Below are 13,815 nucleotides of genomic sequence, written 5' to 3' on the forward strand. Positions count from 1 at the left end.
TTATACAAATAAGTAATAATACTAATTATTAAATTTTATTTAGGTAAAAATAAAATTAATTTATTAGATAAGGATATTTTAGAAAATATTTTTAATGGTATTATTCAGACTTTTTAAATTAAGTAAAAAATTAAAAAAAAAAGCTTAATAACTTAATAAAAGAAAATTTTCATAAGTTTAAAAAATAAATAGACTTAATGACTGAAATAATTGAAATTAAGTTAATTGAATTATTAAATAAAACAAAAAACAAAAAAGCCCCTAGTTACCAAGGGATTCAAATCTTTAGGAATGTTGTTTAAAGGGATAAGTTTTGTTATTTGCAGTGGTTAGTTTTGTGAAAATAGTTTACCCTTTTGGAAAATTAAAGAGGATAAACCTGTAAAATACTCTGTGGCTACCCTGGCCCTGTAACTTTCCCAGTCGAGCTTTCTCCATTCTTCTAGTAATCAACCACCTATCCACCGCTTCGCTAAACGCTGCACCTATTATTACAAGCTCCGATAACGGTAAGTTTCTTGAAAATTTTCACTCATCTTCTATGCTCATGCTTAGATTGTCGTTTTTTCTGTTGGTCATGAACGAAATGTGTTTGATTTAAAGATTCGATTATATGGTGTCTCATGCTTTATGGGTTTAACATACATGTGGTATAATTTGAATTTGCAGTATGACAATGATCAGATTGATTGGTTTTGCTTCAACTCATTGGATTTTATCTTTTATTTATTTTTTACTTCTTCGAGCATAACTGCACAGTTGATTGTAGGAATGAATTTTTCATCTTAATAGGGAGAATGGCTGCCTATAATCTTAGTTGATAGTGTATTGGTTCTTACGATGTGTTTCTTGTTAATATGAAACGGAATGCCCACGATTGAAACCAATTGTTCAGTTGTTAAAAACCCACTATTTGCCAATTTGATGGTTGTTACAATCTAATACTACTACAGCAGCTTCACTGGTGGGTGTTGGTCTAAATTTATGTTTCAAAGATGATCAAATTTTTTAGGTTAATATAATGCCTTCAAATTAATGCTATACTGCAATTTGTAGGTGTTAAAGAGTTTCTTGTAGCATGTGTGTCAAAATAATGGTGCTTATTGGCCTTCTGATCCTAGGTATTGAAAGAAAATGTAGGATAGTCTGTGCATTTGTGTATTGTATTCTTAGTTTTTATTTGCAAGCACTAAGCAGCTTCTGTGCAGAAATGCATTTGATAAGTCTCTAGTGCTACTGGTGAAAATCATGTTTGCGTTTTTTGGAGCCAAAGTTTCTAATGCAATCTTAAGCAAGTAGTATTTTGATTGGCTTGAAAAGAGGTTCCAGTGTTTCTAAGTTTTGATGGTCTACTAAATTTTAATGCTTGTATTTTAAGTTCTCAGACAATTTGAGTTCCTGCTCTCATTTAGTTGGTGCGTTAATTCGATATGTTGCTTATTTGAGCAATAGTTGGCTTGTCGCCTCTGATAATGTTGAGGGATTCTTGCCATCTGAGCTTATTTTACATATAACTTGAAAGCTTCTGGTTTGTACGAAACTGTTATTAGGCAAGCCTTTTACAGTCACGGAGTTGTGTGTGAATAAACTTTTGGCAGATGCAGCAATGGTAGCTTATTCGGATAAAATTCTAGTTGTGTATATTTTTATCTGTTTATGAACTGATCTAACTCCTTTCAGCAGACAGCTTTTGTGTTCGAAACTAGGCAGGTAGCATGGGGAACAAGCCTGCAGTGCCAATGACAGTAAAGCAGGAAAGGGAAGAAATCTGTTTGAAAGTTGTACCTCCCCTGGACCGTGCTTATGTCCGATGGCTTGTTCGGGATGTTGAGATGATTCATCGATTTACTCCTATAAACCCACATGCTGTAAAACCACCAGATCATTATATTGAACACATGCGCTTGTATGGAAGGTTGGATGTGGACTTGGATGATCCTGATCTCGCCCATTTGTTCAAGTAGGTCATCTTGTAACATATAGTTTGTTGTAAATGGAGTATGATAATAACTTTTAAATCTCATACTCTTTTGTTGATGTCCGCAGACTAGAGAGTTTTTCTGACTTTTATCAAAATACACATATATGATAATAACTTTTGAATCCCTGGTTTTCTATTGTAGCTGATGTTTGTTGGAGGTTAGGAATGATGGTAGTTAAGCTCTCTTTCTTTCTCTCAGGACACAATTTTTTTTTACTTTTCATTTACTAATATTTGATAATTCGCCGAGTCACAATGTGGATGGTGTTAAAGAACAGGCAACCAGAAGCAGAATATTAGGTTATTATAGGTCCCATATTAAAAAACCATGGAAAACTAAAACTATGGGTTTAGTTACTAGCTATGAATTTTAAGTTGTAAAGTATAATCATGATTGTAGAGATGCCAAAAATATGCTTATTTAGCTTTGTTGTGGCTCTATCCAAGCCAATGACAATGAGAAAGAATGCGCATGCCCAGTAATGCCGCCACCACCGTGACTGTGAAAGTGCCGTTTGAGTTTTGTCTCTTAGCCAAGCATATGGGGACCTACTCCTAACAATCATGCATGGACGGTGAGCCCTTTCTATCCCTAATTCAAAAAATTAATAATAACAAAAAAAATGTCAACATTTAGACATGCTTTATTAAGCAAGACTGTGCTATGACTTAGTGAGGTCACCTCTTTCAAATTTCAGTATTTGGAATGAATATAATTCCAGTTATGCTGCTTGCGTCCGAAAGGAAGTTTCTTGGAAATTGATTGTTTTCTTTAAATTTTTCTTTTAGTAGTTAGATGGGTTTTAGATAAAATCATAAGAAAGTTCAAGAAAATCATCAAATGGAAGCCTTTTCTTTTCCATTCTTTACTTTTTTTCATTTAAAAATATATATTAATTGTTTTAGATTAATTTTAGATTACCCTTGTAAAATGATAATGTTTAAAGTAACCCCCAAATTATTGTAAGCTTCAATTTACTCTAATTTTTCAAAAAAAAAAAATCATCAATTACTCCCATTTTTTCCTTATAAATAGTGTTTTGTAGGTGATCATTTTATGATAGGAATAATTTAAAATTTATGATTTTCTTTAAAAGGCCTAATGTTTAAAGAGCCCAGCCCACGATGGGCCTCTAGTTTAACTGTTTAGTACAGGTTGGGCAAACAGTGCCCTAAAGAAATGGCAAGTGACCGAGTGGTGACAAAGTGATGAGTTGGCGTTCGGTGGAAGGTGTTTTCTTTATTTTTTGGTTTGTGGCTTAATGCGCGCCAAATAATCGCCACTTTCTTTGCGTTCATAAAAGGCGCCAATCGCCGATTCGAACCCTCTTATATTTCTCTTTTTACTTCAAGAGCTTTACTATATGATACACCTTACAATTTAGTCCATATCCGTTGCCATCAATCAAAATTACTCTTGTTTATTAGCAGACCGTTTTAGTTCAATTTTCTAATTGTTTCGACAAAAAATTGTAAAAAAATTTCGTTAGGGATTTTGATTTTTCGGAAATAAATTTGAATTCTTTAATTCAGGTCGTAAAATTATTATCAATAATAATAATAATAACATTTATGGAGCATATATAATCACTAAAAAAAAATTCTTATGATTTGTAGTTCACACTGAATTGTTACAATTTGTATTAAATTATGCACCGTGACTAAATGATAACGGAAAAATTTGTAGTATTATATTCATATTTTAATCTCAGTTTATTTGATTAAATTAATTTATATATTTTTTAACATAAAAATTAACTTTATTGATCTCGGTCAAAATCTAAATAAATATGAGTTGTATTTTTAAAACATACAGACAATATCTGTAATAATTTTCAAAATTTCAATAATTAATAAATGCACAAACTTTCCAATAAATTATTAAAAGACTTCCTTCCTACACTTTGTCAAAAAGTCAAGTTGACTTATACCACGGCGCCAAACAGTAACCAATTTTAACTAGACTGAAAACGGTAATATATATATTATTATTCCCATCTGTAAATTATTTAATTGGCCAATTATTTTATTTTCCTTTTTAAATTTATTTTTTTATAAAATGAAATAATTTTAATTAATAATCAGCTTCCCTCCACATCAATATCCGAACCAAATTCCCTCCTTCCCCCACTCTTTCCCTCGTTTTCTGCTCACTTTCTCTCTCTTTCTATCTCCCGCTTTTTTTATTTTCCTTCTAACCAAACACCCTTCTCCAGATCTCTCCCCTCATCCCCTCCAATTTCTCCTGTCCAATTCCTTACGATTACTTCCACTACATCGCTCTTTGATCTGCTTTGCTGTCTTTAAAATCCCCAAACCCTCACAAAATTAAAAAAAAAATAATTATTAAAATTTCGTTTTTGTTTTATTTGAATTTGTATTTGTATTTTTTAAATTGGAGATGTCGAATTCTCAAACGCCGCAGGACAGCTCCGCGTTTAAGCGGCAGCTCCCGTTTTCGGCTATGAAGCCGCCGTTTTTAGCTCCCGGTGGTGATTATCACCGCTTCGCGGCGGAGCCCCACCGCCGACCCGATCAGGAAGCCGAGGCCATCGTTGTTAAATCTCCTGTGAGTTTTCTCTTTTCAAGTTGTTTCTATTTTTTAATTTTCTGTTTTTGCCTGTGTTTTACTTTTTTGGGGTTCTGTGTTACTTAGCAATTTTAAAGTTGTGGTTTATGTTTTAAGTGTAATTGCGAGTTAGTGGTATGTGTTGTGTTAATTGTATGAGGATCTGGTTCTTTAGTGATTAAACTTGCGAATTTGGGATATTGGGTTGGTGACATTACTGATAAGAATTAGTTCTTGGGGACTGTTAGATTTGTTGCTGGGCAGTGATTGTTTGTTCATTTGATAAGAATATCTGTTTGGTTGTACTGATTTTTGGGAGTTCCGGTGTCTTTTTGACTATTGTCTTTACCAAGTTTTCTTTCATTAATGGTGGCTTAGTGGGTTTGTTTAATATGTTGTATGTTAAGCTGCAGTAGATTTGGAGCTGTATGAATTTAGATGTCAATTGGGTGATTGTTTGTGTTTTTATTCTTGGTTTTGTATGTGAATCAGAGTGCTAATCAGGATTGATCTCGACCGTTTATTTGTGCCTGGTGTTGACGGTTTCTGAGTATCAGTGTAGTCAGAAGAGGGAAAGGGAATGTCATGAAATTACTAGTTTGACTTTTCATTTATTTGATTGCCTGTTCTTTGGCTTGTCATTATGAACTTTTGGATGTTGTGAATTTGACTGACACCATTCCCTGTAGTGTGTTAATCTCTTTTGTCTTTTTAATGGATCTGGATTTAGTTGACCTATGCCTTCATGAGTGTCAGTCAACTGTTTGTTGGGACCCTAGTAAATAAAGAAAAAGTCTTCTCTTTGCCATTGAGGGTAAAAGGGGATTAATAGCAAAGCATCAAGTATTTTCACGCTCTGATCTTTCACAGTTGGCTGTTGTTACTTATTGCACTCTTACAGGTTCAGAATTTTGCTTCATGCTTAATAGCATCTCTCCATATTTTGATATATCACTTGTTGTTCTTCAAGTAAAATGTAAAACACATAAGAAACAAGGAACTTATGCATGGCTAAGCTTAGTTTCAGCTTCTGCTTCTACTCTTTCCTCATAATGTTAAATAGTTTCCAATTTCAGTTGTTTGATAATATGCATAGTTTGGAAATTTACATCTATTGTCTAGATACCCTCAGAAAAGCTTCCACTAGCAAAGAAAAAGCCTACTGAGTTCCCATTTAGGCTTAAAGTTTACAGTCTCGAATCTTTTTTTGTCTCAAGTGCTTTTGTATTCTTATGGCATAAAAATTGATTTGTTACTGAATTATATCAACTGGCAAAATCAGTATACATTGGTGTAGCATACCAAATCTGGGACGTTGCTAATGTTTTAACTTTAAAGAATCTTACAGTGGGCACAACTGAGATAGTGACCAACATTGATTTCATGACGCAATGCTGTCATTGGTTAATATGGTTAGATTTTAGGTTGCATGTTTGCAGGTAGTTCTTAGTCCATCATTCGCTTATGTTGTGAAAAATTATTTAATTAGGAAGGAAAATGATGAGCTATATGCATATAATGTTAAGAGTATGTTCCAGTAACTTTCTAATCAGTGCTATAGAAATTTGTGCCGCATTGTAGACTTGATATAAATGCCATAGATTTTCTGGTTCTTAACTAATAATACAGGAGCCCTAATTTGAAACATTGATGTTGGATATGTAATTAAGTAGTTAAAAGCATGTGATCAATCTTCTATCTTGTCATATGGACTTTCTTAAAAACGACACAGAGTTGTGACTATTTATTTTGCCATAGTACGATGATGCAGTGAGAGAAGCTGTATTTATCATGGAGTATTTCAGCAGGGGAAATGGTTGACAATATAGTTTGACCTCATTAAATGGTGCCGGAGAGGTAGTACTGTGAATGACTAAATTGTTGAAACTTAAAGGGTGGTGAGCATGCATCTTCGTTTTTTCTTCTCATTGAATGTGGAAAGATCGAAATTTTACAGATAAGATACCATACATAGTGCATGATTTAGGTTATGCTAGGTGTGTTGCAGTTCTTTGTTTTATTTAAACAAATGGTTTGGATATTATCCCTTGTTTTTGGGTGGGAATATGCTTAGGATTTCCAATTGTATGTATGTGATGAGATAGGAAAAGATTTGATCTTCCTTGTGTCATTGTCCATCTCCTTTCAATTCAGGTGGTTGTATGTTCTAGCGTCTAGTCTAGAGTGTGAAAAAAAAGGCTATTAACTGGAGTTGGTTTCTCTCGACTGAAATCCTGTACTTGGCTCAGCTTATGTGTGTGTTCTATATGATTCTTTTAATTTGCTTTCCTTAATTTTCATGCTTTTCTTTTGGATTAACCATGCACTGAAATTTATTTGCTCATTTTGCTTATTGTGGTTTGCAAAACTGATTGGTTCTTTTAGCAATTAAAGCGAAAGAGTGACACAGCAGATCGTGATGCTGAGTCAAGTGAGAAGACTACTGGTCCTGGATACACTGAAATAGTTAACAGCCCTCTTCAGACACCTGTATCAGGAAAAGGAGGAAAGGCACAAAAAACATCAAGGCTTGCAAAGAATAGTAAAATTGGACCACAGATTTCTGCTTCTAATCTTGGTGAGTACCACCGCTTAAATCTTTTGTAGGAAGCTCTCTGCTTAATTCTGCAATAGATTAACTATAGTCTAGTATAAAACTGGAAAATCGGTTGTTGCCACCTTAGTATTTGTTGAAACAAGCTTATTTTCTGTTGACACCGGCAGGACATAAGGAAACAAAAGTTAATATATTTGATGAGAAAAACTCTTATTTGACAGGTTCTCCTGGCAATAATCTCACACCGACTGGTCCCTGCCGATATGACAGCTCTCTTGGTAATTGTTTATTCCATATTCATTTGTTTGTTCTTTTATATTTTATTTTTAGATGAAACAAGGTTTCTTTTCTCAAAGCTTGATTCATACCTTGTGGAACAGAGAAATTACCTAACAATTTTGTTTACTGTATTCCAGGGCTTCTGACAAAGAAGTTCATCAATTTGATCAAACACGCTGAAGATGGTATTCTTGATCTGAATAAAGCTGCTGACACTTTAGAGGTGACTGTTTTACTTGTTAAATTAATCCCTCCCTATATCATAACTTTCAGTTACTAGAAGGTTCTCCCTTGCCACAGGTGCAAAAGAGACGCATTTATGACATAACAAATGTCCTAGAAGGTATTGGTCTCATAGAAAAGAAGCTCAAGAACAGAATTCAGTGGAAGTATGGACACAGAATGATTTTTTAACCTTGATGTCATTTGTGATTGTTTAACTATCTTAGTTTCTTAATCTTCGTTAACCTGTACCCTCTTCAATGTTAGGGGACTTGACGTATCAAGGCCTGGGGAGGCTGATGAAAATGCTTCGAGTTTACAGGTATATAAATTTCCAAAATCTTGGCTTGAAAGGTCTTGGAAAACTTTGCTAAATCAGCCCTAAAATCTTCTTAACAACTTTCAATACTCTGTTCGTCTTCAACACTTCTTTTTAAAATTTGTTTCCTAAAATTATCATATAACCTCTATCGCTACCACTACCACCACAATAAAATAACTGGTGCAGTGATATTTATGTTACTTTAGACAGTACTCCCTCACACAGGTTTTAGTGGATGTTACTTTATTGGATTTAATTAATTACAAAATAGTTCTTTTTTTTCCCCCTCCCTCCTCTTCAGATTTCAAACATTTTGTTATACCATATGAGTAGTAAAGCATTAGAAATTTCCACTTGCGAATTCTCATTTTTCAGCTCTAAGCTTCCAATTTCATTTGATAGCTTCTTTGGCTTTGCAGAGTTCATTTTTTTTTATTCTCTTCATTTTTTTTTTCTTTGTTTAGTTATCAATATGACTAATGAAAATAAATGTGATTTTGCAGACAAACTCGATAATTCCCCGTGTCGACTAGTTAGCATAGGAACAAGAAACTTTGCCAACTAGTTAGTGTAGGAACAAGAAACTTTCCCCTCATGTCAATCCTCAAGCCAATCTTCTGTTGTAGTTTATGCTGTCCTACCCCACACTTTGACTGTCTTTATTGCTTTTCTTTATCTTATTTATTTCCTGCTGACAATACTAAGGATGATGAGCAGTTAAATAGGATTTGCTCATTCAAGCTCAAATAGTTAGGACGAGACTTCCCGAGTTGCATTCGGTTGGTTATGCATATACGGATAGTGATGGATCATTCACAGTTTCTGTGGTCAATTAGCAGAATATTAACAAAATTATGGTTGGGAAATTGAGCATTCCAGGATTTAACTAATTCAACTCTTTCTTGTCTGGCAGGCAGAAGTAGAGAGCCTTACTATTCAAGAGCGCCGATTAGATGAACAAATAAGGTTATGCAGTCACCTTTTTTATTCCTCTCTTTAACACTGCTTATTTGCAACCATTAGTTTGCTCTGACGTTTCCATCTTCTTGCAGAATAATGCAAGAGCGATTGAGGGATCTTAGCGAAGATGAAAATAATCAGAAGTACTTTCCTTCTCCTTTTACCCATTACAAATTATTAGCAACTTACAATTGTTTATTAATTGATCAGCCAATGATTTAATATTTTATGATCTTAGGTGGCTTTTTGTCACGGAAGATGATATCAAGAGCTTACCCTGCTTCCAGGTTAACTTTTTCGTTTGTCAGGCTGGCACTTGTGTTTTAGAGTTGGTGGTTGTATGATCGACTTACATCCTGAAAACAGAATTTCTTGATTGTATGTAGTGAATTGAGTATGGTTCAATTGTTTCCTGCAGAATGAAACCTTGATAGCTATAAAAGCTCCACATGGCACCACTCTGGAAGTCCCAGATCCTGATGAGGTAAACCCAAAAGCATGCAAAAGGCAAGGAAAGTTCATTTGATTTTGTATGTGCAGATTCTGATTTTTCATCCTTTCCTTTCCAGGCTGTTGACTATCCCCAGAGAAGATACAGAATAGTTCTCAGAAGTACAATGGGTCCTATAGATGTTTACCTTGTCAGGTACAGTTACTTCTTATTGGTTAAGAACAATGACCACTTAAAGCAGTTTTTGGAGGCCCTCTCATTCTGTCCTTGTCTCTCTGTCATTCTAGTCAATTTGAAGAAAAATTTGAGGAGATACATGGTGCAGAGGCACCTCCAAACTTGCCATCAAATTCGGGCTTTAATGAGAACCAGACAGCAACAGTGATAACAGAGGAGAGCAGAGGCAAGGAAATTGAAGTGCAAGAGCAAGATTCTCAAAGAATTTGCACAGATCTTAGTTCCTCTCAGGACTTTGTGAGTGGGATCATGAAGATTGTTCCCTCAGAAGTCGATGTAAGTTTTTGTTCTTGCTTGGGTTCTGTATTATTGCTTTCAGGAAGATAGAATCTGGCCAGTTACAAGTGATTTTGTCTTTATAAGCACAAGCAGCATGCTTCAGTTTTCCAGTTATCTGAAAATTGTACATGCTTCAGTTTAAGCTGAACTCCTAGGGCCTAGGCATTCAAGTGACATAATTCTCATTTAGAAAAAAACATCCTTCATAATCATTTCAAGTGACTCGGGTGGGGTTAAGCTGTTTACGTAGTTCCAGGTTTAAATCTTAATGATAAAATAACCAGGAAACAGGGTTTACTTTTGAAACAAAATCATTCTTGGACAAATAGTTTATACAGGTGTAACTTTAAAATTTCTATGCTATATTGTCAAAGAAAGGAGCTATACTAATTACAAGCATTCACTTTATCTGGTTGACTTGTAGAGTGATGCAGATTACTGGCTTTTATCAGATGCTGGAGTTAGCATCACAGACATTTGGCGAACTGAACGTATCCTTTTCATTAACATGTTTCAATCATTATTCCCCCCCACCCCCCTTCCCCTTTTGCTACATAATATCTTTGAGCAAAAAATAAATGCCAAGGTCCTTGACTCAACTAATAGCTGGGGTGGAATGGAATGATTTGGGTACACTTCAAGAGGATTATGGCATGCCTACTGTCAGCACACCACAGCCCCAAACTCCACCATCCAATACTGCAGAAGCGCCACCTGCTGCTGCTAATACTGGAAGGTGAGCGAGATATGTTGATAAACGAGAGATATGTTGATAAATGAGAAAGTGAAGATACATGGTCTTGTTGTCTAGAAACTGGGATGTCTACCCATTGTTCAGTTTGATGTACACCTATTGCTCATTTTGATAATTGGAGGTGCGGCTGAAGGTCCTGAGGAGTCATCAAGATTCCAAGGCACTAAAGAATAGGAAGAGGTATCAGGATTGTACAGTCGAGTAATATATATGATCCGATATGATCTTAGTAAATAAAGTATGTATTTGTAGTTAAGAGCCCTGTATATTACAGCATACCTTTTCACTTTGTTGTAGCGACAAGCTCAGATGGTAAGCTTGACTGGCAACAGATAGGATTATATAGTATCATGTAATGTAATGCTAAAAATTCGGTTTGATCATAACGTCAACAATTGATCCAAACTATTCTTTTGCTTTTTATTGGTATCATGACACTTTAGGTGAAAGTGCTATGATTTCTGCTGCCAGAAAAAGATCATATTCGCATCCCCATTTGCTGTTAACCAAAATGTCATTAATATTTAAGAGAACATATGAATCTAACACCAGAGAAACTAGACAAAAAGATGAGCATTATACATGAAGCGCCTTGCATCTAAGCAAGAACCTAAGCAAGTTATTTCTCGTTTTCAACTTTCTTTCCGATCCACCTAGCAACAATAGGAGTCAGAGCTACTGTTGGAGGAAACCTAATTGGAGATGCAGCCTTGTGTGCAGCATATGCCAAAGCAAATATCCCCACCTTTTCACCAGTTGCATCAGTTGAGATGCCCACCTATAAGTTCCAATTTCCAAACAAAGTTGTTAATCTAAAAGCTGAAATTTGCAACACAATGAGACAGCTACTTAGGCTTTCTTTGGTGGTTGTAGTTACCTTCTGCAGCAAAGCTTGAACATCAACTCCAGCAGCAATTAGCACGTAGCAGAGAGAGAATGAGATCAAGGAGAGTGTTATAGAAGTGGCTAGGTATGCCCCTCCATATTTGGCTAGCAGTTCCTTTGTTTGATCCCCCCTTGATTTCTTTTTATCACCTTCCGCATTTCCTTCCTCTTTTGACCTGAATATCTATAGAGTAAAAGATGGATCAATTAATTTTACCAATCAGGGGATATAATAATATACAACTGCAGAAGCAAAATTGTCATTAATTTCACTAATTTTTTTGGTATCTCCTAAATATTGGAGGTAACATGAGCAATATTGGAGATGACACTATCAAGTTTTACTTCACGGCTACAGCTTTCATTTCACAGCAGTGGCTTTAGCCAGAGCACTGAAATACCAAACGAAGCCTTCTACTTCATCTATATGTGCAAGTAAATTAATAAACAAGACGGTTACTATGGCCTTGCTATTGAAAGAACAATCTTTAATTAATTTACACAACTAGTAACTCATGTAAGCAGTTTCTTTCATCCTATGAACACAATTGTCAAAATTACTTCTCAAAAAACTACATCCACAATCATACAAAAAAAAAAAAAAAACAGATAAATTCTTCGATCATTACTATTAGAATTTACACTTGAGATGCCCAAATAAGAAAGATAAGTGAAATGGGTACCTGCCAAAGGCCAGCTTCAAGGCCATACTTCTTTGTAATTTCCTCAGCAGAAGCAGAAGCAGAAGATGAAGTTTTTTCTTCTGTTTCTTCTTTGATGGCTCTGACTTTGCAGCTTTTCCAGACGGGTTTTGAGGATTGAATTGAACCAACATAGCAGAATTTGCAGTTGTTGTTGCTATTCAAGATTGAAGCTGATAAGAGAGAATGGCTTAGCAGAGTTGTTGCCATTTTCAGCAAAAACTAAAAATATCATCTACCTGCTCAAAGCATACTCTTTTAGTCGTGCGAATAGAAAAAAAAAAAAGTACAAAAGCCGTGGCAAAGCAAATTTGAGACACAGAAACGATGCTCCAACGGCACGTATTGGCTTGGACAAATTTAAAAAGGTTATTATGGTCATTTGTATGGTTGTGTTTTTGTCTTGTCCAAACAAATTAATGGTCAAGGAAAGGGCAAGTAGAGCACCATGATGCCTGAAAAATAACCAAGATGGTGTTGCCTGGGCTCTAGGTCTTTTCCGAATACACCTCCACCAAATACAAATCACACCCATTGATTATATATTGGTTAAAAATATCATTTATTTTAAAAGTAAAAAAGATGAAATTAAAAGTTATAGGTAAAAAAATGACAAATCATGATGTAAAGAATTTCATACTTCTTAGAATAAGGAAGTGGTAGAAGTGAATAGAGAAACTATGTGTCAATTTTTGTATTGTGTAAAGTGTTTGACTTTAATCCATTCGAATCGGACCTTAGGAGTCTCAAACATTAAAATAGAAGTATATGATAACACAATTTGATTAATTGTGTACACAAGAAGCATTAGTCTCCACTAGCGTGGCAGCTAATTTGCCAACTTGAATTTGCGATCATTTGGTGGGATTTCTAGCCGTCTTCAATCATCTTACCTCGATTTTATAGATTTTTCAACTAATGGAATCGTAAACGTTTATTTCATGACTCATCTAATCTATTCTCTTAATTATGTATTCCACGAGTTTCATTAAATTTAATTATTTGTTGGATATATATTAAATAAATTTAAGATAAAATGAAAAAAAAATTCTATATTGTAATTTATCTATAAAAAAATAAAAAATCAATAGGTCGAAAGGGGAACGAATATCCGCTCACCAATTGATAGACTCACAAGATCAGATCAGCCATGCTGTAAACATCTATAATATTCGTTTAATCTTTTATATTTTACCTAATTAACCACTTCATTATTCCAATAAAGTATTTAGACTTTGTAACAAAACTGTAACATTACTAAATTCAGTTAGTGATTTTGATTCTCAAATTAGCATCCATTTGAATTGGGTTGAAAACAGAACCATCTTCCCTTCTGATAGAGGTCATAGTAATAATAAAAAAAAATATATATATACAAATTTGATTTGATGGAATATATAAATCATCTTGTATTAATTCTAACATAATTGGAAGAAGCTTACAGTTGGCAATGCCTTTATGCAAATCCGCTTTATATAAATCCAGCACAATTGGATGAAAAGCTTGTGACCCAACAGTTGCCAGTGCCCTCGTGCAAAACGAGTGACATGGATTGCTGCCATTACCTTATCAAACACACCCGTAATCTTGGAAACAACATGTCTGTTGATAAAATTAA

General features: G+C 34.7%; 3 protein-coding genes across 5 annotated transcripts; 2 read left to right on the forward strand and 1 right to left on the reverse strand.

Moving 5' to 3' along the window:
* Window positions 1-346: 346 nt before the first annotated feature.
* On the forward strand, window positions 347-2,045 carry LOC18034449. 2 transcript variants are annotated; one of them, XM_006424069.2, is made up of 2 exons: window positions 347-509; window positions 1,684-2,045. In XM_006424069.2, exon 2 carries the CDS (start codon window positions 1,716-1,718, stop codon window positions 1,962-1,964), a length of 249 nt encoding a protein of 82 aa, XP_006424132.1. In that variant the 5' UTR covers window positions 347-509; window positions 1,684-1,715; the 3' UTR covers window positions 1,965-2,045. The 2 variants fall into 2 exon arrangements, with proteins under 2 accessions (XP_006424132.1, XP_024035115.1); XM_024179347.1 differs by having other exon boundaries at window positions 1,688-2,045.
* Window positions 2,046-4,091: 2,046 nt separating this feature from the next.
* On the forward strand, window positions 4,092-10,980 carry LOC18034924 (transcription factor E2FB). 2 transcript variants are annotated; one of them, XM_024179187.1, is made up of 14 exons: window positions 4,092-4,550; window positions 6,945-7,128; window positions 7,329-7,385; window positions 7,524-7,609; window positions 7,687-7,775; window positions 7,876-7,930; window positions 8,844-8,896; window positions 8,983-9,033; window positions 9,129-9,177; window positions 9,309-9,374; window positions 9,460-9,536; window positions 9,629-9,854; window positions 10,282-10,348; window positions 10,464-10,923. In XM_024179187.1, exons 1-14 carry the CDS (start codon window positions 4,383-4,385, stop codon window positions 10,595-10,597), a joined length of 1,362 nt encoding a protein of 453 aa, XP_024034955.1. In that variant the 5' UTR covers window positions 4,092-4,382; the 3' UTR covers window positions 10,598-10,923. The 2 variants fall into 2 exon arrangements, with proteins under 2 accessions (XP_024034955.1, XP_006424133.1); XM_006424070.2 differs by having other exon boundaries at window positions 4,093-4,550; window positions 6,936-7,128; window positions 10,464-10,980.
* A 26-nt stretch (window positions 10,981-11,006) lies between these two features.
* On the reverse strand, window positions 11,007-12,494 carry LOC18034923. Its single transcript, XM_006424072.2, has 3 exons — window positions 12,180-12,494; window positions 11,489-11,680; window positions 11,007-11,389 (listed from the first exon to the last, which is right to left on the reverse strand). The coding sequence occupies exons 1-3, from the start codon at window positions 12,405-12,407 to the stop codon at window positions 11,231-11,233; spliced, it is 579 nt and encodes a 192-aa protein (XP_006424135.1). The 5' UTR covers window positions 12,408-12,494; the 3' UTR covers window positions 11,007-11,230.
* Window positions 12,495-13,815: the final 1,321 nt, after the last annotated feature.

The sequence above is a fragment of the Citrus clementina genome, unplaced genomic scaffold (assembly GCF_000493195.1).
Source record: "Citrus clementina cultivar Clemenules unplaced genomic scaffold, Citrus_clementina_v1.0 scaffold_8, whole genome shotgun sequence".
Lineage (NCBI taxonomy): Eukaryota > Viridiplantae > Streptophyta > Magnoliopsida > Sapindales > Rutaceae > Citrus > Citrus x clementina.

What these genes read in the sequence shown, in the direction of transcription:
- LOC18034449 (XM_006424069.2), top strand. Translation starts at nt 1,716, where the DNA reads ATGGGGAACAAGCCTGCAGTGCCAATGACAGTAAAGCAGGAAAGGGAA.
- LOC18034924 (XM_006424070.2), top strand. Translation starts at nt 4,383, where the DNA reads ATGTCGAATTCTCAAACGCCGCAGGACAGCTCCGCGTTTAAGCGGCAG. An exon ending in AAGCTGCTGACACTTTAGAG is followed by an intron (nt 7,610 to 7,686) that starts GTGACTGTTTTA and finishes CCCTTGCCACAG; the next exon opens with GTGCAAAAGAGACGCATTTA. An exon ending in AGACATTTGGCGAACTGAAC is followed by an intron (nt 10,349 to 10,463) that starts GTATCCTTTTCA and finishes CTCAACTAATAG; the next exon opens with CTGGGGTGGAATGGAATGAT.
- LOC18034923 (XM_006424072.2), bottom strand. Translation starts at nt 12,407, where the DNA reads ATGGCAACAACTCTGCTAAGCCATTCTCTCTTATCAGCTTCAATCTTG. An exon ending in TTGAAGCTGGCCTTTGGCAG is followed by an intron (nt 11,681 to 12,179) that starts GTACCCATTTCA and finishes TTTACTCTATAG; the next exon opens with ATATTCAGGTCAAAAGAGGA. An exon ending in TTCAAGCTTTGCTGCAGAAG is followed by an intron (nt 11,390 to 11,488) that starts GTAACTACAACC and finishes TGGAACTTATAG; the next exon opens with GTGGGCATCTCAACTGATGC.